The sequence below is a fragment of the Schistocerca cancellata genome, chromosome 5 (genome assembly GCF_023864275.1).
Source record: "Schistocerca cancellata isolate TAMUIC-IGC-003103 chromosome 5, iqSchCanc2.1, whole genome shotgun sequence".
Lineage (NCBI taxonomy): Eukaryota > Metazoa > Arthropoda > Insecta > Orthoptera > Acrididae > Schistocerca > Schistocerca cancellata.
In genome coordinates this window covers 275,769,778-275,796,014 of record NC_064630.1, presented here as the reverse complement: position 1 = coordinate 275,796,014, position 26,237 = coordinate 275,769,778, and the positions used below count along the sequence as shown (strand labels likewise).

The 26,237-nt window shown below is 36.9% G+C and overlaps 2 protein-coding genes across 3 annotated transcripts in view; both read right to left on the bottom strand.

Moving 5' to 3' along the window:
- Window positions 1-19,066, bottom strand: part of LOC126187659 (INO80 complex subunit D-like) — a 158,209-nt gene extending 139,143 nt beyond the window's left edge. The window contains exons 1-2 of one of the 2 annotated variants that reach the window (XM_049928875.1): window positions 18,903-19,066; window positions 18,639-18,796 (exon numbers count right to left, since the gene is read on the bottom strand). The gene's annotated coding sequence lies outside the window, so the exon portion shown is untranslated. The remainder of the gene's footprint in view (window positions 1-18,638; window positions 18,797-18,902) is intronic. The other variant, XM_049928876.1, reaches the window with a different exon arrangement.
- Window positions 8,498-12,798, bottom strand: LOC126188492 (craniofacial development protein 2-like). Its single transcript, XM_049930096.1, has 2 exons — window positions 12,035-12,798; window positions 8,498-8,561 (listed from the first exon to the last, which is right to left on the bottom strand). Exons 1-2 carry the CDS (start codon window positions 12,796-12,798, stop codon window positions 8,498-8,500), a joined length of 828 nt encoding a protein of 275 aa, XP_049786053.1.
- Window positions 19,067-26,237: the final 7,171 nt, after the last annotated feature.

Below are 26,237 nucleotides of genomic sequence, written 5' to 3'. Positions count from 1 at the left end.
CACCAATTTAGTATTGGAGGGCAGTATGGAGGGTAAAAATTGCAGAGGGAAACTAAGAGATGAATACACTAAACAGATTCAGAAGGATGTAGGTTGCAGTAGGTACTGGGAGATGAAGAAGCTTGCACAGGATAGAGTAGCATGGAGAGCTGCATCAAACCAGTCTCTGGACTGAAGACTACTACAACAACGACAACAACATCTAATTAAGTACTTGTATATACCTTTTGGCACAAATTTTATACACATTTTTAAATTGTGAAAATTACTAACTTAATATTACTGACTACTTTGACTGATACAATTGCAAGTTAAAAAAAGGCAGACAGATTTAATTATAGTTCAACATCTAATGATTGAAGCCAACTAACAGCAGAGGGAGTAGCATTAATAAAGTCACTATATGGTCCATGATACTTCCTCTGAGGACAGTCTCTAACAATATGTTGAACAGTTTGTCCTTGGGCCCCACAATCACAGGCTGGAGAATCTCGGAAACCCCACTTGTGCATCATAGCATTGCACCTGGTGTGGCCACTTGTTATTCTGTTCAGCCTTGTCCACTCACTTCTCTGCAGATGAAATCCTGTTAGGCTGGCAGCATTCCACCCCTTGTGCCACTCTTCTTTAATGTCAAACTTCTTATCATTCCTTCCATTATGCCACAGTGGACTGCGAGATTTTATGTGGTCTGGGGGGAGTGTTGTTTAAGACTGTGTGACCTGGGAGGTCTTGTGGGTAGTCGGGGTGGTGTAATTCCCTCCATTCTCAATTGACTGTTTCTTGGCGTCGTAATTCAGGTGGTGCGATGTTGCTGATGGTGTGCAGCCAGGTGATCAGGATGGATTTTAATGTGCCCGTAATTATCCTCATTGACTTGTTCAGGTGTACGTCCAGCTTTCTCATGTAGGGAGCACAGTATTCAGCAACTGGGTACACCAGCGTCAATACTGTAGTACGTAGAGTTGATGCGTCGGCACCCCATGTTGTACCAGCTAGTTTCTTTACAATGTTGTTTCAGGTCTTTAGTTTTTGGCTTGTTTTTTCCAAGTGTTTATTATACATCAGACACCGATTTAGAATGACACCAAGGTATTTAGGCTGGAAATTATGTCTAACCTTTTACTGGTAGCAGCTCACATTCAATGGCTGGTTTGCAATTCCGTTGTTTAGATGGAATGTGCAGTCTTCCGTCTTTGCTGCATTTGGATGGAGTCTCCATGCTTTGTAGTATGTGTAGAGAGTTTCTAAGTTTCTAGATAACATAGCTTCTCCTTCCTCAAGTGTGCTAGTTTGTACAGCTATGGCAAGGTCATCGACATAGCAAAATTTTGTGCTAGCAGTGTTTGGCATGTCACTGGTGTACAGACTGAAAAGTAGGGGTGTTAGGAAGGACTCTTGGGGGAGCCCATTTTTCAAGGTAAATTACTTGCTCTGTTTTTGTCCAATGCTAACCTTGAAGTAGTGGTTGGTTAACATATTTCCCACAAGTGTCGTCAGTTTCTTACTCGGACATGCTTTTTGTAACTTCAGCAGGAGTTCACCCACCCACACAATGTCTTATGCTGCTGACTGATCAACATAGGCCACTGATGTCTTTAATTTCTTTTGGAATCCAGACCTGTTCAGAGCAGCTCCGCTTTCTTCTGAACCCAGCCTGATATGTTGGGGTTATGTTGTTTATTATTCCTTGTATTCTGTTATGGACGAGTCGTTCCAGTAGTTTGAAGTTTGAAGCACACGCTTAGCAGTGCAATTGGCCAGTAACTTGAGGGGTCATGTACTGGCTTTCCAGATTTGAGGATTGCTAATGTGTGTGCAATCTTGAACCGCTGAGGCACCCTTCCGGTCTTGAGTATATCATTGTAGAACTTCTTCAGCCAAGTTCTTCTGTGTTCCCCTATGTGTTTTATAAATTCACGGAATATGTTATCGAGTGAATTGGCTACAAACTATTTATTAATGGCAACAAAAAAGGAACTAACAGACCTCCTTAACTCTAGGACCTACTAAATTTGCCATTTCTTTATCTCAATGTTTATAGCGCCTACAGAGAAAACAATCTTAGTGTTTGATCTTTTATCACACAAACTAGACTTTTTTTTTTATTTCTTTCTCAATAAAGATTTAATGCCTGTCATTACTTTGTCTAAAGTAATGGTAGTGTTAGTCACATTACTGAAATTATTTACTTATATGTGTAATTGCTGGTCTCAAATATTTCAGAGCAGTGCCTGATAACCAGTATCCTATCAGCAACTGACATAGAAGGCGTGTTACTAACATTTGTGACACTATACTCTTCTGTTACCAACGTATTATATACTCTTCTTCATCTTTGGTTCTAATGGTCTCTTCTCCTCCACTATGCCATATTGCCTTGTTTTGTTGCCTCCTGTGACCATCATCTTCTTCTTCTTACAATGCACTCTGGTTGAAAAATTAAATTAATTCCTGTAGTACAGTGTCGACTGTGTTTGTATAAACTTACAGCTTGTAGTCTTTTTAGGATTCATGAAAATTTTATGTTATCTATTATTACTTTTCTGTTGTAATTTCATGTACTGAATGTTCCAAGACCATGGAGACTTGCTCCTCAATTTGGTCCTATGGACTAGAGGTGTAAAATAATAATAATAATAATAATAATAATAAAGGCCCGGGAGAATAGGCCTCCGGTATGTTCTGCCAGTCATAAAAGGCGACGAAAAGAACAAACCACTAATAGGGCTAACCCCCTTTTAGTGTGATTACTTGGTTCAAGACAGAACTAAAGAAGCCTCGGACAAGCGCCGCCATGGTCGGGGATGACGCTTGAACCCTATGCCCGCCCACAATGGTAACGACACTGCTAGCCAACTGGAAAATGATTTAAATCCAAATAGAGGTGTTTTGCAGGATATGCTTCCTGCAAACACCCTAGAAGGAAAACAAAGACAAAGGATGAGATGGTCAGATGAAGTTAATCGACACCTCATGTTCTGTTATTACCAAGCAACAAACCTAGGAACCAACACAACTGGATACAGATCACAAGTATACACAACATTTATTACCAGATACCCAGAATTAAAATTTTTAACAGAACAATGACTAGCTGATCAGATCCGTGTAATAATCAAAAATAACAGGATACCCCAGTCAGAATTAGAAAACATCAAACATCAAGTACAACAAATACTGGAACAAAATAATGTGCAATCAGAAGAAGAAGAAAATACAGTAATGGACTCAAAACATCCCAGAGCAAACAAACAAAGAACAACACGCATCAATTAAACAATCAGAGGAAAATGAAATCTTAAGACAGCCACCAGAACAAGCACAAACAGAACATGAAGTGACACACATGTTAGATATAGAAGAGAAATTTCAGCTGACATATATAGCATACAAAGACACAAATACAGACATCAGACCACTCTTGCATAGGCCGCCAAATAACCCACAAGTCGAAACAACAATAAAAACTATAAACACAATCATACACAACAAAGTAAATGAAAACACAACTATGGAAGAGTTACAACAACTGGTTTATATAGGAGCACTCACTACACTAAATATACACACTAGGCAGAGATCAGAACCAACCAACACACAGAAGAAACCCACAAAACCAGCATGGCAACACAGGCTACAGATCAGAATAGAAAAACTGAGAAAAGACAGCTAACACAATTTATAAGAAATGAAACGTCAGAAAAAAACGAAAAAGGTTAGGTAAAATCTCACAACAAGAAGTGATAGAGCAATTAGATGAAAAGAAGCAGAAATTACAAGTATTGGCCAAACGACTTAGAAGATACAAAAAAGTGAAAATAGAAGGAAACAAAGCCAAACATTCAACACAAACCAAAAGAAATTTTACCAGACAATAGATAACACACACATTAAAATAGACAATCCACCAAGCATAACAGACATGGAACATTTCTGGAGCAACATATGGTCAAACCCGGTACAACATAACAGGCATGCACGTTGGATACAAGCAGAAACAGACACATACAAGATGATACCGCGGATGCCTGAAGTGATAATTTTGCAACATTAAGTCACCCAAGCAATTAATTCTACTCACAATTGGAAAGCCCCTGGAAAAGAAATAATACCAAATTTCTGGCTAAAGAAGTTCACCTCAACACATTCACATATAACTAAATTATTTAACAGGTACATTGCAGACCCATACACATTCCCTGATACACTTACACATGGAATAACTTATCTGAAACCTAAAGATCAAGCAGACACAGCAAACCCAGCTAAATATCGTCCCACAACATGCCTACCAACAATATACAAAATATAAACTTCAGTCATTACACAGAAATTAATAACACATACAACACAGAACAAAATTATAAAAATGGCTCTGAGCACTATGGGACTCAACTGCTGTGGTCATCAGTCCCCTAGAACTTAGAACTACTTAAACCTAACTAACCTAAGGACATCACACACACCCATGCCCAAGGCAGGATTCGAACCTGCGACCATAGCAGCAGCGCGGCTCCGAACTGGAGCGCCTAGAACCGCACGAACAAAATTATAAATGAAGAACAAAAAGGCTGTTGCAAAGGAGCACGAGGATGTAAAGAACAACTGATAATAGACGTAGAAGTGACATATCAAGCTAAAACTAAACAAAGGTCACTACAATACGCATACATTGATTAACAAAAAGCTTTTGATAGTGTACCCCACTCATGGTTACTACAAATATTGGAAATATACAAAGTAGATCTTAAATTGATGCAGTTCCTAAACATAGTAATGAAAAATTGGTAAACCACACTTAATATACAAACAAATTCAAATAATATCACATCACAGCCAATACAGATTAAGCGTGGAATATACCAAGGAGACTCATTAAGCCCTTTCTGGTTCTGCCTTGCTCTGAACCCACTATCCAACATGCTAAATAATACAAATTATGGATACAATATTACTGGAACATACCAACACAAAATCACACATTTGCTATACATGATGATCTAAAACTACTGGCAGCAACAAATCAACAACTCAACCAATTAATAAAGATAACAGAAGTATTCAGCAATGATATAAATATGGCTTTTGGAACAGACAAATGTAAGAAAAATAGCATAGTCAAGGGAAAAAACACTAAACAAGAAGATTACATATTGGATAACCACAGCAACTGCATAGAAGCGATGGAAAAAACGGATGCCTATAAATATCTAGGATACAGACAAAAAATAGGAATAGATAATACAAATATTAAAGAAGAAATAAAAGAAAAATATAGACAAAGACGAACAAAAATACTGAAAACAGAATTGACAGCAAGAAACAAGACAAAAATTATAAATACTTATGCTATACCAATATTGACCTACTCATTTGGAGTAGTGAAATGGAGTAACACAGACCTAGAAGCACTCAATACAATAACACGATCACAATGCCACAAATATAGAATACATCACATATATTCAGCAACTGAAAGATTCACATTAAGCAGAAAGGAAGGAGGAAGGGGATTTACCGACATAAAAAACCTACATTATGGGCAGGTAGACAATTTAAGAAAATTCTTTATAGAACGAGCAGAAACTAGCAAAGTACACAAAGCAATCACTCATATAAATACATCGGCTACACCACTGCAATTTCATAACCACTTCCACAACCCTCTAGATCACATAACATCAACAGATACGAAGAAAGTAAATTGGAAAAAGAAAACACTACATGGCAACACAGCCACACATCGATCAAGACGCATCCAACCCATGGCTAAAAAAAGGTAATATATACAGTGAGACAGAAGGATTCATGATTGCAATACAGGATCAAACAATAAACACCAGATATTACAGCAAGCATATTATTAAAGATCCCAATACCACAACAGATAAATGCAGACTTTGCAAACAACAAATAGAAACAGTAGATCACATCACAAGTGGATGTACAATACTAGCAAATACAGAATACCTCAGAAGACATGACAATGTAGCAAAAATAATACATCAACAGCTTGCCTTACAACATAAACTTATAAAACAACACGTTCCCACATACAAGTATGCACCACAAAACGTACTGGAGAATGATGAATACAAATTATACTGGAACAGAACCATTATAACAGATAAAACAACACCACATAACAAACCTGACATCATACTCACCAATAAAAAGAAGAAATTAACACAACTAATCGAAATATCCATACCCAATACAACAAATATACAAAAGAAAACAGGAGAAAAAATTGAAAAATACATCCAACTGGCTGAAGAAGTCAAGGACATGTGGCATCAGGATAAAGTTGACATTATACCAATTATATTATCAACTACAGGAGTCATACCACACAATATCCACCAGTACATCAATGCAATACAGCTACATCCAAACTTATATATACAACTACAGAAATCCGTAATTACTGATACATGTTCAATCACCCGAAAGTTCCTAAATGCAATATAACATTTACCGTACAGTTAAAAGGAAGTCACGCTTGATCAAGGTCCGTGGCACTTTCCATTTTTGACCAGACATAATGTCTGAGAAAAGAAAGAAAGAATAATAATAATATAATGAGTATGAACGGTAGGACCAAATCATAAAATAGTGTTAATGCAGGCACCCATATTATCATTTCTCTCTCATACCATCCATGAAATTAAGAAGAAAAATAGTGGTAATCGTTGTATGAGATATGCTCCTCCTTGCCATGTACTTTAGCTTGTGGATGCATTTGCTGATGTTGAAGAAACATTGTGACAACATATTCGTACTGCTGTCTGTTCAAAGAGAACTGTTGGAATAAGGGGAAAGACCTACACATATTGATTGGGATGGACAGACATCACGATCGTAACAAGAACATTCTTGGTGAAATGTAAACACGAAAAGTGTGAAGAGAACAATTCACCATATAGTTGAAATGTTGAGTGGTCAATGGGCACATAAAGAAGGCTGAAAATACAGTAGAACCCCCCTAATCCGACCTTGGATGGTCTGTCACTCCGGTTAGTCCGACCATGCTCAGGCTCGCGAGCCTGTGTCTATCGTTGTGCATATTGTTATAGTGTACGTTATTGTGTGAAACTTATAAAAGATAGAATAACAGTCATTCTTTGTAGTAACGCAGATGGTACCCATAAGCTCCCCTCGTTCGTCATTGGCAAATCTATGAAGTCAAGGGCATTCAAAACTATAAACTTATCTTCCTTGCCGATTTATTACCGCAATCAAAAATCTACTTAGATGGACTGCTAAAACCTTTTTAAATCCTGGTTTTTCGACGAGTTTGTGCCATCGGTCGAAAAAGACTTGAAGCAAACAAATCTGCCTGTTTATGCTCTACTGCTGTGGGATAACGCACCATCACATCCATCTGAGGAAGATTTGGTGAAAGGCAACATAACAGCCCTCTCTCTCTGCTTCTTAATCTGACCTCACTCATCCAACCAATGGATCAGGGCGTTATCGAATGGTTAAAAAGGCGATATCGCAGGAAGTATATCAGCTCAATCTTGGAAAAATGTGAAGGAGGCCATAACTTATTTGAGGCTTTGAAATCCCTGAACATCAAAGATGCTATCTACACAATCGCTGCAGCATGGGATGAACTCAAAACTAACACACTGCGGAAATCGTGGCATAAGCTTTGGCCACAAGTTATGACTGAAAATGAGTATACCAAAGACGAGCAAAACAACGGCGCACTGGAAATCGTTAAAGATCTACAAACTCTGGAGCCAAACGTCCCTGCCAATGAAGTTGAAGAGTGGATCAATGAATGCGACAAAAACTGTGACACTTTTGAAGAGCTCAATGACGACCAGATTGTTGCTGCTGTTTCCAGGAAACTGTGAATGAGGACTCGGACGGCCAAGACGAACCCCCCACCCGGATTTCACAGAACGATACAAAAACGCTTTTGACACCGCCCTTCAGTACATCGAGCAGAATCCACCTTCAACTCCAATGGACGTTTTGTGGATAAAAAAATGGAGGACACTGCAGCTAAATCTAGAATAATATCTGCTAAACAAAAATGTGTCACTGACATTTTTTTCCAAGTAATTTGTTTTCGTTTTTACTGTAAAAACAATGCATACAGTATAATCAATTCTTAATTTATACATACAGTAGTTAATTTCTTTGTAAAAAATTTCTTTTTTATATACAGTGCTATAAATATTTTTAGTTTACAGTATATATCGTTTATACGTTATTAAGTACAGTACAGTACTGTAATTTGTTTGTCATTTTTCCTTTTAAAACCAATACATATTACAGTGGACATTTTTTAGTTAATATATTGTTTAACACTGTGTAAGAAACATCTTTTTATATTACTGTAGACGTCTTATAGTTCTTAAATCGTACAATTTTTTGTAATAAATGTCTTTTCATATTTTTTGCAATAAATATTAGATTTTTTTGGATAATCCGACCTTTTTTGCGTTCTGACCATGATCCCGGTCCCGAAGGTGACGGATTAGAGGGGATCTACTGTACCGCTAAGATTTATGATGATATCATATTTCAGTTTATTTGCACATCTGAAGGAGGATATGGTCCCAAAGCTTAGCAAGATTTTCAGTTTTATTTATGTGCTTATTGACCTTTCAACATCTCAGACATGCAATGAATTGTCCCCAGAGGAGTCCTTCATGCATTCACGAAAGTGTGTTTACACTACAATATTTGCATTTAAAGTTGCAGGTCAGTGGCTCTGAAAGGAAGTCAACATGCAGCAACAAAAATTTTTGTCATCTGCTCAATAACATACATACAGGTAGCAAAGCAAGTATTACATTTATCTTAAAATAATTTCTCCAAGACAACTCCTTCTATTCTATTGTTTTAGAAAACTGCTCAAAGATATGAACTGGAAAAATGTTTACAGTGCTCATGACATGAATGAAAAATATAACACATTCATGAACAATGTTAGTACCATGTTTGAAAACTGTTTTCCTCTAAAAGTTATTCAAATTAAACAGAAGTCTATAATAAAACCATGGATTACACAAGGAATAAAGACTTCCTGTAAGACAAAAAGGAAAATATATCTGTCGACCAAGAATAGCTCCAATGCTGATGATTTAGCTAAATACAAGGAATACTGTAAAATATTAAAAAAAAAAGTAATTCACACATCTAAACAAATGCACTATGAGAAGAAGATAGCACTGTCAGGGAACAAAATAAAAACAATATGGGATACAGTGAAAGAGGAGACTGGTAGAACCAGAAAGGAACAGGAGCAAATAGCATTAAAGATAGATGAAACATTAGCAACTGATGGACATAGTGTGGCAAATCTATTTAGCAATTACTTTATATCCGTTACCGATACAATGGGATTGTCAGGATCAGTAAATAATGCCCTTGAATATCTGAAACTAGCCTTTACAAATAGCTTCAGGTACATGAATATGTCACTCACTTCACCAAAAGAAATAACTTCCATAATAAAATCTTTAAAAACAAAGCGTTCTAGTGGTTACGAGAAATATCAACAAAGATAATGAAGGCATGTTCTTGTGAGTTTAATACAATTCTAAGTTACTTGTGTAACCAGTCAATTATAACTGGGACATTTCCTGACTGGCTAAAATATGCAGATGTTAAGCCTCTATTCAAGAACGGGGATAAAGAGATACCATCAAACTACAGACCGATTTCACTTTTGCCAGCATTTTCAAAAATTTTAGAAAAAGTGATGTACAGGCAGCTTCTCAAACATCTGATCACAAATAACATATTATCAAGAACACAGTTTGGATTTCTGAAGGGTCCCGATATCGAGAAGGCTATTTACACCTACAGTGAAAATGTACTTAATTCATTCATCATCATCATCATTTAAGACTGATTATGCCTTTCAGCGTTCAGTCTGGAGCATAGCCCCCCTTATACAGTTCCTCCATGATCCCCTATTCAGAGCTAACATTGGTGCCTCTTCTGATGTTAAACCTATTACTTCAAAATCATTCTTAACCGAATCCAGGTACCTTCTCCTCGGTCTGCCCCGACTCCTCCTACCCTCTACTGCTGAATCCATGAGTCTCTTGGGTAACCTTGCTCCTCCCATGCGTGTAACATGACCCCACCATCTAAGCCTGTTAGCCCTGACTGCTACATCTATAGAGTTCATTCCCAGTTTTTCTTTGATTTCCTCATTGTGGACACCCTCCTGCCATTGATCCCATCTACTAGTATCTGCAATCATCCTAGCTACTTTCATATCCGTAACCTCAACCTTGTTGATAAGGTAACCTGAATCCACCCAGCTTTCGCTCCCATACAACAAAGTTGGTCGAAAGATTGAACGGTGCACAGATAACTTAGTCTTGGTACTGACTTCCTTCTTGCAGAAGAGAGTAGATCGTAGCTGAGCGCTCACTGCATTAGCTTTGCTACACCTCGCTTCCAGTTCTTTCACTATGTTGCCATCCTGTGAGAATATGCATCCTAAGTACTTGAAACCTTCCACCTGTTCTAACTTTGTTCCTCCTATTTGGCACTCCGTTTATATTTCTTTCCCACTGGCATTACTTTCGTTTTGGAGATGCTAGTCTTCATACCATAGTCCTTACATTTCTGATCTAGCTCTGAAATATTACTTTGCAAACTTTCAATCGAAACTGCCATCACAACTAAGTCATCCGCATATGCAAGACTGCTTATTTTGTGTTCACATACCTTAATCTCACCCAGCCAGTCTATTGTTTTCAACATTTGATCCATAAATAATATGAACAACAGTGGAGACAGGTTGCAGCCTTGTCTTACCCCTGAAACTACTCTGAACCATGAACTCAATTTACCGTCAACTCCAACTGCTGCCTGACTATCCATGTAAAGACCTTTAATTGCTTGCAAAAGTTTGCCTCCTATTCCATAATCTTGTAGAACAGACAATAACTTCCTCCTAGGAACCCGGTCATATGCCTTTTCTAGATCTATAAAGCATAGATACAATTCCCTGTTCCACTCATAACACTTCTCCATTATTTGCCGTAAGCTAAAGATCTGGTCCTGACAACCTCTAAGAGGCCTAAACCCACACTGATTTTCATCCAATTGGTCCTCAACTAATACTCGCACTTTCCTTTCAACAACACCTGCGAAGATTTTACCCACAACACTGATTAAAGAGATACCTCTGTAGTTGTTACAATCTTTTCTGTTTCCATGTTTAAAGATTGGTGTGATTACTGCTTTTGTCCAGTCTGATGGAACCTGTCCCGACTCCCAGGCCATTTCAATTATCCTGTGTAGCCATTTAAGACCTGACATTCCACTGTATTTGATGAGTTCCGACTTAATTTCATCCACCCCAGCCGCTTTATTGCACTGCAATCTATTGACCATTTTTTCCACTTCCTCAAATGTGATCCTATTTCCATCATCATTCCTATCCCATTCTACCCCGAAATCTGAAACATTACTGATCGCATTTTCTCCTACATTGAGCAACTCTTCAAAATATTCCCTCCATCTGCCCAAGGCATCCACAGGATTCACCAGCAGTTTTCCTGACCTGTCCAAAATACTTGTCATTTCCTTCTTACCTCCCTTTCGAAGACTGCTAATTACACTCCAGAATGGTTTTCCAGCAGTTTGACCCATAGTCTCCAACCTGTTTCCAAAGTCTTCCCACGATTTCTTCTTGGATGCTGCAATTATCTGTTTGGCTTTGTTTCTTTCTTCAGCATAACTTTCTCTGTCTACCTGGGTTCTGGTATGTAGCCATTTTTGATACGCCTTCTTTTTCCTTTTACAGGCTGCCTTGACTGTATCATTCCACCAAGCTGTTTGCTTCATCCTACTTTTACACACTACTGTTCCAAGACATTCTTTAGCCACTTCTAGTACTGTGTCCCTGTACCTTGTCCATTCCTTTTCCAATGACTGTAATTGACTACATTCAACTAACTGGTACCTTTCTGAGATCGGTGTTATGTACTTGTGCCTGATTTCCTTATCCTGAAGTTTCTCCACTCTTATCCTCCTACATATGGACCTGACCTCCTGCACTTTCAGCCTCACGATACCAATTTCACTGCAGATTAAATAATGATCAGTGTCATCAAAGAATCCCCTGAATACACGCGTGTCCCTCACAGCCTTCCTGAATTCCTGATCTGTTATTATATAGTCAATGACAGATCTGGTTCCCCTGCCTTCCCAAGTATACCAGTGAATGTTCTTATGTTTAAAAAAGGAGTTTGTGATTACTAAGCCCATACTGGCACAGAAATCCAAGAGTTGTTTCCCGTTCCTGTTGGCCTCCATATCCTCTCCAAATTTACCCATAACCTTTTCATACCCTTCTGTTCGATTTCCAATCCTGGCGTTAGAATCACCCATGAGCAGAACACTGTCCTTGTCCTTTACTCTAACAACATCACTGAGTGCCTCATAAAAACTATCCATCTTATCTTGATCTGTCCCTTCACAATGCGAATATACTGACACAATCCTAATTTTCTTGCTAGAGACTGTCAAATCCATCCACATCAGTCGTTCGTTTACATACCTTATTGCAACTACGCTGGGTTCCATTTCTTTCCTGATGTAAAGCCCTACACCCCATTGTGCTATTCCTGCTTTGACTCCTGACAGGTAGACCTTGTATTCTCCCACTTCCTCTTCTTTCTCACCCCTTACCCGAATGTCACTAACAGCTAAAACGTCCAGCCCCATCTTACTTGCAGCCTCTGCCAGCTCTACCTTCTTCCCAGAGTAGCCCCCATTGATATTAATAGCTCCCCATCTCATTACCATTTGTTTGCCAAGTCATATCTTAGGAGTCCCTGGTTTGTCAGTTAGAGGTGGGACTCCGTCACCTCCAAAGGTCCGAGGCATTTTGCTCTGATTATTGCCAGCATCATATTTAGAGTACCAGGGAATCAGGTTGCTAGCCTTACTTGCCCCGAGTCCCATTGGGTTTTACCCCTAAAGGCTGAGGGACTAACCGGTGGATTTCATAGTCTTTGCCGTATGAGCACAAAGGTGACCACGACTCAGAATATGTCCGAGATGCCCAGCCTTATTCCAAAGTAACTGGTATCCCGACTGTCGGGACCACTTTAAATTGATTAAATAACAAATTACAAGCAGCAGGTATTTTCTGTGATTTGTCAAAGGCATTTGACTGTGTGAACCACAACATCCTTTTAAATAAATTAGAATTCTATGGTGTCACGGGCAGTGCTGCAAAATGGTTCAAGTCATACCTCGCTAACAGGAAACAAAGGGTGTCAGTGCAAGGGACTAATGAATTAAGTCATCAGTCATCATCAGAATGGGAAGAAATTACATCTGGTGTCCCACAAAGATCCATCTTAGGGCCACTGATTTTTCTTGTGTACATTAATGATCTCTCATCAGTTACACTGCCAGAAGCAGAGTTCATTTTGTTTGCAGATGACACAAGTACTGCAATAAATAGTATGTAGAGTGTAGTTCTTGAAGACATGCTAATGATATTTTCCTGGATATTAATGAATGGTTTAAAGCCAACTCACTGACATTAAAATTTGGAAAGACTCACTATATGCAATTCAGAACCTGTAAGAGGTTTCCACCTAGCATATGCATTAAGTATGAAGAAGAGCAGATAGAAGAGGTTGACAGTCTTAAACTCCTGGGATTACAACTTGACAATACATTCAGTTGGAAGGAGCACACCACAGAACTGCAGACATAGGCAACATAAAAATGAAAAAGCTTTGATACTTTGCCTACTTTTATTCTATAATGTCATACGGTATAATATTTTGGGGTAACTCTTCAAGTGAAACAAAAGTTTGTAATACATATTATTTGTGGAGTAAATTCACGGACGTCCTGTAGAAACCTCTTCAAAGAACTGGGTATACTAACTACTGTCCCTTAGTATATTTACTCCTTAATGAAATTTGTCCTAAATAATATATCTCTTTTTCCAACAAACAGCTCAGCTCATACATACAATACCAGGAACACAAATGATCTGCACAAGGACTTAAAAGCACTTACTTTAGTTCAGAAAGGGGTCCACTACTTAGCAACACTCATCTTCAATGATTTGCCAGCAAACATAAAAAAATTAGTTACAAATAAAGATCAGTTTAAAAGGAGCCCGAAAGACTTACTAGTGGCCAACTCCTTCTACTCCATTGACAATTCTTTTAATAGAAACAAATGATGTATATATTCATACTATTAGTATTGTTATTTCAGCTTAAAAAAAAAAAAAAAATTACATGTTCCACATCCACAAGGATCTCCTCAGCATGGATCTATGGAATGAAAAACTAATCTAATCTAATCTGTTATTATTTACTGTAGTGCTATTATTTATTAATGTAAAAATCACTGTAACTGTATTATAAATTTTTGACATGTCTCCTGTATGCAAGCCAAATGGATTGCAAATGTACGTCATAAGATGAATAAAATACAATTCACAAAGTAAGACATTAAGAATACATAACATGTATACCAAGTAGAAAGTTTAACACAAATTGGTATACTGTAGCTCAGTCTGCAAAACATTCACTAATAAATTCATACAAAAGAACTTGGGAGCACAAATTTACACCTTCAGTCATACTACGCAAACCAGTGTGAAGTTTATGGAAGTGGGAGCTTCTTATTGTACCATGTATAAGGGTTTCTTCCTGTTTCATACGCATACAAAGTGTGGAAAGCATGACTACTAAAAATGCCTCTGTGCACACTGCAATTACCCTAATCGTGTCTTCCCCCCTGTGTGATATATTCATAGGGGGTTGTAATATATTCCTAGTTTCCTCACTTCATGGTGATTCTTGAAGCTTTGCAAGTAGGCAATTGTGATGGGGCACTTTATTTCAATCTACAAGCAAATGTCATTTTAAGTATTTCCTTGACATTCTCCCACAAGTAAGCCCTCCAATTCCATTTCTTATACAACAGAATATGCAATTATTGCAGTAGCAGAAGATGATATGAATGATTAGAAGCTGGGAATAGTGTGTACAGTAGACGGATAATCAAGCTGATCACTCAGACAGCATCACCATTCCCTCATATCTCTTATCAACAATCTCCATGTCTCCAATTAACAGTGATTTTAATGGTTTTGTCATACTAAATAGAGTGTAGCTTGGGGTGATTTCCAGACAAAAATGCAGTTTTCCTACAATTTATTCCAATACCTACTGCTTGTCAACACTTTCTTTTAAGATATACTCATATGACTAAGCAGTATCTGCAGAAAATTTCGTGATCGCACATATTGTACTAAATTAAAAATAAAATGGTGACTGGAAACTACCCCAAGGAATGGGGTAAATTTCAAATATGCACAGGGTAATTTCCAGACAACTGCTTCATGGATTATTTAAAGGACAGGTACGAATACCAATGGGGTAACTGAAAGACAAATGTGTACTACCAATAACTATGTTGGGGAATTTATGCAACAATCGCATCATATATTCTTAAATGGTTGTAAGTCAACTGATACACATTCCTCGCAAATTGAGAACAACTTATTAAACTGTATAATAACTTTACATGGACATCTTTACTGGTATTTTGTTTTACATGATGCAACTGTGAATGGCCTTCAAGTACCCGAATTTGTAATGGTAATAATTCATTAAATGCTGGAAACTGATGCCATTTTAAAAAATAAATGTGAAAGATACTGAAATCTTACACTTCTTTTTATTTACATTAACATTATCTTGATTGCATACTATATAACACCTTCAGTTCTACACTTCACAATAGTAATGCACCATGTTACAATATTAATAAGTTTTTGACAGCCCATTCCCTCATTGTCTTGGCTACTGTTCTTTACAGACCACTTCAAATTTCTTCATAGAAAGGTAGGTGGATAACGTTGTAGTTTTTCTAATTTCTTGACTGAAACAGACATAATTGGAACCTTTCCTCATGGATAATCTACATTTTCTTTCTGGAATACTTTTCCCTAGATGATTCACATAGCCTGCACTTATACTTGCAATTTTGATATTATTGCCTCCATAATATTCCAGTTGTTTACTATTTCTTCACTTAATGAATTACAACATTGCTCCTCAATATTAATATAACTCTAAGAAGGAGACTTTGTATTACACATAACTGATAAATTGCCAACCTACAGCGCAATGCACATTTAACTGCACGTATAGTGAAGAAAACAATGTGCAACAGTCAAAACAAGTGCAGCGTACTGTTTGTTTGTGAACTCTACTGGTAATGTCATCAAGAAGTGCAAGTAAAAAGTATTAAATGACACACACACGATCATCAGTGCTGTTAGTGAAACTTTATTTTTACAGGGGCGTAAGTCACAACTGATGCCTCTACAAAAATAACATTGTTTTTCAGAATCCCATAGAGTGTACAGCCATGTCAGTTTAAAACAAAAATATTATTTCTGAACTACAGTTTTACATTTCTCAGTTTTAAAAGACTCTTTGTAATACTTTTTGATATTACAGTAAAGGTAATTCGTATCATCAATGGCTTTTGCATGAAATGGTCTACATGACACTGCCTTGATAAGCCCAAAACATAAGAAGGCTTCTGCAACAATTTTCACTTGTTTTTTTAATGGCCACCAATATCTACCCTTTTCTAACTATTTTAAAAGCCTCTTTTCAATTTCCACGAGGTCTTTCTTTTGTTTCAGATGGATCTAGGCAGAAACTAGTCTCATAAAGAATATAAGCACATTTCAATCATGTTTTACAGCAAACTGCTCCACTCTTTTTCATCTAATCATAAACATTGTAAATTATGGATAGAACATTTGTGACATCATTTTCAGCTTGGTGTGAGGGTTCTGGTTTCTTCCCCATCAAATCATCATGTTTTTAAAGATTTGTAATGAGTCTTCCACTAGCCAGTTATTGGTGAAAGAGTATGAATGCTTTGCTCAATCACATTTTTATTGCAGCTTTCACTGCTTCTTTTGTCAGTCCAAACTCCAATTTGGCTGTGCATCAAGGTGAGTTTGCTAGTTCCACTTCTTCATATTCTGGAATAATTGTCTCTTTCCAGCCATGCCATCTCCTTGTCCTTTGGGACGATTTTGAGTTCCTCTTTAGCCCATACTTCCTGATTAAACTTTCAACGCATAAACTGTGTGTAGTGTACCTGGTCTCTAGGTAGGATTTACCTTCCTTAAATGTATGTCTGTGAGATTTTTACTACTGTGATTTTTTGCTTAAAACAAAACTTAATTATCTTGTAGCATCACAAACAATACACTGCCTTAAAATTACCCCACAGCATATCAAAACTATTCAGTTTTTCAAAATTCCTTTCTCTACCATGCTAATGTCTAGAAATTTTCTTTCTAGCTTGAAGAATGTTCAATGTATAGTGATAACTCCGCAGAAAATTTAGCCACTGTTGATCCTAAATTACAACAGAAAATTAAACTAGAAGATTTTTTAATTTTTTTGGCTACATTCCTAAACTGATGTTGCTGTACACACCAGGAAAATAATTTGATTTGATATACACATAACTACATGAAAAAGAAAGTTCTGATAGAAAATAAAAATTATTTGACCAAAAAAATCAGATTCCTGTGGGGGATGGTGAGCAATTTGTTAATTACTCTAAATTTACCTGACTGATAATTACCTCAAGCTACCATACTTCCTTGTGAATGTGTCTTGTGTCAAATATCACATTTACAGGTACTTAAAAGTACCCCCCCCCCCCCCTACACTCTTGCAGTTTTTATAGCTTACATATGCTATACATACATCATATGTATCAAAATACTCATCCATTACGTAATATAGGTTTTATGACTTTACCTTGCCGTCTTACTTTGTACTATACAAGCCACATACTGTAAATTAAATAAAAACATCTGGGCAAAAAACAGTGATTTCTGAATAAAATTGAAGCGATTTACTTAACAAATTGTTCCAGTTGATCCTGAACTGTTTATGTAAAACCCTCTACTTTACAAAACATACAAACTTTGGGCAACATTCTATCTCGTACCTTTTTGTATTATTTCCTGTCCAATTATATGTACTTGGGAGTACACTGTCACATAACCTCTGCAGTTCTAAATCATGTACACAATGACAAAGCAAACCACACCAAAAAACACTGCAGTACTTCAACAGCTTTGTTTGGCTAATTAAAGCAATCCACACTGAAGTTTTAAGCATTTCAAAAAACAGCAACAGTGAGTAGGTCCTAATTTCAAAACATATACATTTGCAATAAAAAGCTCTCATCTAATTCTTCTCACATCCTATTGCTGTTTGTCAACATTGTATATTTAACTCGACTAACAGGTAGCAATGCTTGTATGTAACAAAAACACATAATGTAAACAACTACTCATTTTGTAAATAAGCCAGTGAATCCTGGCATAGAATTGATACGGATGAAAAGTTAATGAGCTTATTTCAAGAAAAGAATCACTTACCACAAAGCAAACTGGCTAACATTATGTACAGACGAGCTCAAATCTCATTAATTGCGTACAAGAACAAAGGCTCCTCAAAATAAACACAGACCGCTTCAAATCATAAACATTCACTCTACTTATTTCATAGGTGACAGATAATGACTTTGCCTGAGTAGTGTGACCCATAACAACATACCTGTTCTCCGTTGGCAGAAGTAACAACAAAAACAGCCAGCGCGTACGTTTCCTGATAATGTTAGGTTAAGTGCACTACGCACATAGTCATGTTACCACAGTAAACGCGGGAAACTGGACATAAACTAACATCAGCTTTCTACGGATCCAGTGACTTCGCTGTATTTGAAAAAATATACGCCACAACATTGTATTCCTCAGCAAACATGATTTGTTCTTCCAGGAAACATAAAATGTACTGTAATATATACGCGATGATACTTACGAGGATATTCGGTTGATAAGGATCGAACTGATTATGCTACAATCTTGAGATATAAATACACTAATGGTTTAAGACGTAACATTTTACTGTATTTTCAAACACCATAATAAAAGAAATTTTCCGTTTTCTAGTGGAACGGAACAATTGTCATAAAATTTCATCAAAATGGCTACCGCGCATTAATCTGTATGAAGCCTTTAAAACGTGCAAATTCCTTCTGTAAGCAAGTAAAACGGCTTAATTAGTTGTTTTTTGTGGAAAGCTTATATTCTAAAAATACACTTATTAAAACTCAACACTGATACAGGCATCATTTACTCTAAAAGTTCCTTCATTTGTGACAGAGGTAACTGCGAACGTATCGAATCAAAATTAAGTTTTTTGGAATTGTTTCACGAATTTTGTCGCACAGAACACGGTTTTTCTGTCAAACGACCCCTGAAATTCGAGTTACAGAGAATTTTATTCACTTCTGCGGGGCAAACAACGGGTTTATTTATTTACCTACAACCTCTTTCTGCACTACATTTCGTCCTCATTGGTGGTTCTGATTTTCGAACATCAACAATACCAGTACCTCAAGGACCGCTAAAGGTTACTTTATATTTCACATTCAAATGATCCAAATTTTCTTTTTATTAGCACCATGTTCGTAGAAAGCATATGTTATATTTATTCAAATCGATCTCAAATTGGTACAATAATCTTTCTATGATAAATCTTATCCGCATTTTAGGACATATGATGTATCTTTGATCTTTGGCGATAGGGTTCGTGAAGAATAACAATTAACCTTACTATACAATCGAATTATTCGGAATTTTTCAGTAATAAGTTAGGTAATGCTTCAGGTCAAGTTCTTGATTGTGCAACGTATAGTTTGTTGTCTGCTTCACAAATGACAAACACGTTGCAGCTACCGCAAAGTTATTCCACTGTAAATGCTGTCCTCCTAAGTGTCTTCAGTTCATCTCTAACTATTCCTAACTGTTGAAGAATCTTCTTGTACCTGATCCGATCGTCATAACAATCAGCAACACGTATAAACAAAATGGGAAATGTGTCAAAGTTAGAACATCCACTTAGCTAGTCTGTTAATTGTTCCATATATCAAAATCACGGTAAACATTTTCAGGTGTACCGTGTCAACAGAACAAATGTACAACACCTACGTAGAACTACTTAAAAAATAAAAATATTTATTTGGTTGTATAGTGGCCATTAACAGGCTTATTTTTTAATGACTATTTATCCCTACTAAATAATTACTCTAAGGTGTAGGAGGAGTTAAGCAGAAAGCTCTTTAACCAACATTTGATAACATTTTCGTTATCTGTCGGGCATTTTATTTCCGTGGTAGATTGCAGATTAAAATATGCTACAAAAATGACAATACAGTAAGATGGTGAGAAACACGTACTATTTAAATAATGGCCTGACTCTCTGCTACCAGCTCTTTCAAAAATATTTGAATATTAAGGTGTGCAATAGGCATATGAACACCTAACATCATATGACGGAAGTGTTTAACACGAAAGCTGCTACTCATTTACTGGCCACTTTCATTCTCCAGGACGAAGTGATATATGTGACAACGATATTTTATATACAATGGAGAAGTTATTCCATTGGCTTACACTGTGATTTTATCTTGGAACTCTTCCATTTGGTCCGTATTTGCATAGAAAAACAGTAATATCAGAAAACTGAGTCTGCCTTGATGCAAAACACCTCGTTATTCGTTTATTTCTTTATGCTCCCAAACTAGTTTCGGCTACAAATATCACCACAGCAGTGGTTTTTTAATCTAAAACGTGCAGAAAATAGCATGGTTATACAAACGTAATAATTTGCTAATGTTTTTGTATAACCGTGCTATTTTCTGCCCGTTTTAGATTTAAAAAAAAGCACTGATGATGGTGATATTTGTCGCCGAAAACTAGTTTGGGAGAATAAAGAAATAAACGAATAACAAGGTGTTTTGCATCAAGGCGGACTCAATTTTCTGGTATTACTGGATTACACTGTATGCCAAGCCAGCTTAATACATGGAATAAACCAATTTGGACAAATTATCCATTGCATATAAAATATCGATGTCACACAGATCACATAACGAAGGATAATGAAGGTGTCATATGAAAACGGACAAAGCGTGAAACTAGTCAGCTAGGTACATAAATAGTAGTTTTGATGTTAAACGTTTAAAAAGTCTTTACTTCATATTTGAGAGCTGTAAGCTGCAACATAATGAAAACGTTTATAATACAAAAGTGGCTTACTGATCCCATACCGGACTGGCTTCCACAAAGGACTGTCCTCAGAGGGAGCAATATTCAGGCTCTTTAAAAAATTCTGGATCAACTGAACTGTAGAAGGTATCCTGTGACCCCCTAAAGTCTTTGACTGTGTGAAACATAATATATGAGTACGAAAACTCCCACACTGTGGTATCAAAGATCAATCACTAGCTTCACTAGAATCTCATTTACTTATCAGGAAACAAAGTGTTGCACAATTAGGTGCAGCTGAAACAATAAAATCAGAGTGGAGAACTATTAAGTGCAGTGTTCCACAAGGCTCGATCCCTGGGCTTCTCATCATAGTGTACATTAATGGCTTACCATCATTAAGAAATAACAAGGCAAATATAGTAATGTTTCTTGATGATACAGGTATTTAGAGCTGTGGCGTCAAATCCTCACACAGATTACAGCTGAAACAATGACACAAATATGCAGACATTAAAAGACAAATAGTCTAGAATAAAATCATTAAAAGAAAATTTAAAGCAGTTTCAGATGAGAAATTAAGATAGAATGAATATATTGCTCACCTGCTCAAGGAACTAAGATCAGCATACTTTGCACTAAGAGTTATTTCAGACTATGTTAACAGGGCAATAATAATATCACAGTATATCGCATACAGCCACTCTCCAATCTCTTATAATATACTCGAAAAATGCTACAAAAGTGAAAATGTTTTTAGAGTACAAAAAGAATTTATGAGATTGATGTGTGTTATTACAAATTGGACATCATATAGCCACCTACTCAAGACCCTTGAGACATTGACAATCACACATCAGTACATCTACTGATGATGCTGTAATCAACAACAATGAACTTTTCCAAATTAACTGTGAGATTAACAATCACAATGCAAGGCAGAAGCAATGTCCTCACAAAGATTCAGTAACACTCAGTATGGTACAAAAAGGGACTATCCAGTCTGTAACAAGAATTTACATTAATATCCTACCAAATCTAAAAAAGGACATCGCCAACTCCAATGCATTAAAGAGGAAATTGAAACAATTTCTTCTAAACCATACGGCAAATAATTTAAATGAATTTCTAGAACTATAAGTTTTGTAAAATTTGTATTATATTGTGCGAATAAGTAACTCCCCAAGTGAAGTGCAATGTATAATCTTTGTGCTGTGCAAATGATTAACTAAATTGTTCCTTGAGTGAGTTGTTGCTCATAGTTGCTTTGTGTTTCAATATGGTTGAGATATCCAATATGGGGGTATAGTAATTTGCCTGTATAACTGGTGTCTCTGAGATGAACATAGTTCAGGCACAAAAAGCATGGTCGCTTTTTGCGTTATTTTGAGGTCACGTTTTGCGTTACTTTTTATAATTATGGAAGACACAGCGAAATTGTTATATATGATTAGTGAGGAGATCCAGTAGTTACAGTGAGAGAGTGAAGTCCTGGAAGTTTCTACATAATGTGTGATGAGAGATTAGCTACAGCAAGCTTACGAACTCCACCAGTTTCTTTCATGTCCCACACACTGCATGCCATTTTCCAGATGTCTCATTCATGTCATCTGCGCCTTGGTTACAGTAAAAGGCACTATTGTCTTCATCTGCTCAATATCAGATTCAGTTCATGATTTTCGCCCAACAGAAGATCACAGATGACGGGAAACAATTTACTTTGACAGTAATTTAGACAAGAGGGCAACTGCTGTGGTTACTGATATTCTCCTGCAGGTTCCACACCAACTGACCTATCAAGCACTCAAGATGGCGTTGCTCACTTGTTGCACCAAGTCACCTGAACAAAAGCTCAAACAGGTGCTGTATCATGAGTGAAGAGGTGACAGAATCCCTCTGGAATTCTGGAGACACTTTCAGGCTATAGTGGAAGTTAGTGTGGTCCCTGAAGAGTTGCTACTCCACATGTGGAAACATCATCTGCCTCCACAGTGTAGTTAATCTTGATAGCACGAGAGAAACAGCTCTTGGATAAGTTGTTGTGGATAGCTTATCGTGCACACAGCACATTCTACTCAGCAGGTGTAGCGGCTGCAGCGCCACTGGATAATGATGCTCCACATAACAGTCAGCAACTGGAGGCATCAGAAGAACATATGCATTGTTGTCCAACAGCGTCATTTGGGTGAATTCTGTGGGGGACTGGATCTCATAAAGACTTACAAACTGTGCTGGAAAAGATGGCCAACCAATTGCAGGCACTGGAGCTTCAGATGGGTTCAGATAGATGGATATTGGCAAAACATTCTACTAATCCTCCAGTTCAGGACCACACTCAAGCTCAAGATGCCTCATTGGCCATCTGTTGGTATCACAGTTTAGGTCTCAGGCTACAAAGTGAGTGATAGTGTGTGATTACCGAAATGGCAAGAAAGGTGCACAATAGGCGACACAGACTGTGGCACCTCCAAGTGGTGCTGGTGGCATATAAAACACCATCTAGTGATAGTTCCTAGACCAAAGTGTCTAACGTTTCCCTGATGACCGGAGACTGTGTGGTATTGGGGTGCAAGACTCACACGTCTCTTGCAGGTGACTTATGTATTGTGAGCTTCTTCTCAGGACAAATGGCTGCATCGACCTTCACCATGTTTCTTCTCCGAAGATTATGTGCTAGTTAGGGAAATATTACTGAACTACTTCTTTACCCTTGACATGATTCATTACTCTCAGAGTACTTTTATATCAACTCCGCTATATTTTCTTCTTCACAATAAGACCACTACACAAATTCCACATGCTCTTTCAAGTCTCGTAAATCAACCCCATCTGGAAAACATTTGCACTTAACATATACCATTAGAGTCTCTTTTGGTTTTAATAATACTTGTCAAAACAGTTCTTGCTCCTAGCAAGTCAAAGACCAGAGTATATGAGTCTCTAGATAAAAAAATATATTTCATTTGTTCCCAACAGTCACTACTACTTCACTGCCAAAGAGTAGTCCTTGATTACTCCTTGTACTGTGCATAAGTCTTCCAAGGCAGGTGCGGCCACCACTTGTCAGCGCCTATAGACTGCCACAACTTTAATCTTCTCATAACACGCACCCATCCTGCACACACATAAACCATAGCACAATAGACACATTTCCACTCTCACACATTCATCCTTAAAATGTTGTGTGCTTGAGACAGTGAAATATGAGTGTCTCTAGAATTTACCCCTAAATTCCCAAGGCACAACAAGTGTAATATTAATGTACCTGTGGAGACTGCAGAATCAGCTGTCCTCGCAAACAGTCACCATTACGTTACATTAATACTTGTTCAATAGATCATGAATATGACATTTCGTATTGATGTGGAATGTGTCAGTTTAATTTAAGTTTTCTTTACACGGTGTAATCTTTTATAAACTTTTTTTACAGTTACTACTTCATATCTAAACATTCATCTACCGAGTAGAAGGAATTGTCATTTAAAAATTCTTTTAATTTGTTTTTAAATGCTGGCTGGTTATCTGTCAGATTTTTAATGCTATTTAGTTAATGGACAAAGATTTTTGTAGTAGCACGATTCACCCCTTTCTCTGTCAAAGTCAGATTGTACCCAGAATAACGAAGATCATCCCTTCTTCTAGTATTGTAGCTATGCACTTGGCATTATTTTTGAAGTGAGCTGGGTTACTAATAACAAATTTCATAAGCAAATATACGTATTACAGAGATAGTGTGAAGATCTTGATTTCTTTAAATAAATGTCTTCAAAGTGATCTTGTGTTAGGTCCAGCTATTATTATGATTACAAGCTTTTGTGCAATGAATACTTTTTATTTTAATGAAGAATTACCCCAAAATATGATGCCAATTAGAAGTAATCAATGAAAATGGGCATATTATGCTAATTTACTGATATGTTTATCACCAAAATATCCAATAACCCTAATAGTATAGGTAGCTGCACCTAAGCGTTTCAGGATATCATCAATGTGTTATTTCTCATCAATGCACGCACCCAGAAATTCTCAACATTCTGACATAGCAACAGACTTCTCTTCAGAGTCTATATTTAGCAAAGGTGTTGTGCCATTTACCGTACAGAACTGTATATACTATGTTTTATCGAAATTTAGTGAGAGTCCATTTGCAGAGAACCACTTAACTATTTTCTGAAAGTCATTATTTACAATTTCCTCACCTAATTTTTGTTTCTTTGGTGTAACTACTATACTTGTATCATCTTCAGAAAGAACTGGCTTTGCACCTTCATGAATATAGGGTGCCAAGTCATGAATATATATATATATATATATATATATATATATATATATATATATATATATATATATATGTGTGTGTGTGTGTGTGTGTGTGTGTGTGTGTGAAGAACAATAAAAAACCCAAGACTGAACCATGTGGGATACCATTCTTGATACTTCTGCAGTTAGAGGATACTGCTAATTTTTGCAGACTATCTGTACTGATAATTTCAACTTTCTACGTTCTTCCAGTTCAATATGAGTTAAACCAATTGTGCAGTGTCCCACTCTTACCACTACTTAAGCTTTTCTAGAAGAATTTTGTGATTCACACATGAGGGATCACCAAAAAGTACCAATGTGTAATGTTCAGTTATTCAGACTATCTGATATTTGATGAGTGAAAGCATACAAAGCATTTCCATTTGAAAAGACTTTCTGAAAATCAAACTGACATTTTGTTAGTACTTCGATTTTACAAATATGTGAAGCTACTCATGAATTCATTACTTTTTCAAGGATTTTGGATAAAGCTGTCTAAATGAGACTGGGGAGTAATTTTTAGCATCAGAGTACCACTTATCTCTTGGGTACGAGCTTTTAGTTGGCAGCTGGAAATGCCATCAATTTCATGTGAGCTTTTGCTTTTGACTGAATTTCTTATTTTCCTAATTTCAGCAGAAGAGGTTGGTTGAATTTCAGTATTAACAAATTGCATATGTATTGCCTCTCTCATAAACCACCTTGCATTTTCTAATTAACAGCTGTATCCTATTTACTACAACACTTAAAAATTTATTACTAAAAATATTTTCTACTTTTGGTTTTTTGTTAGCAAATTTAT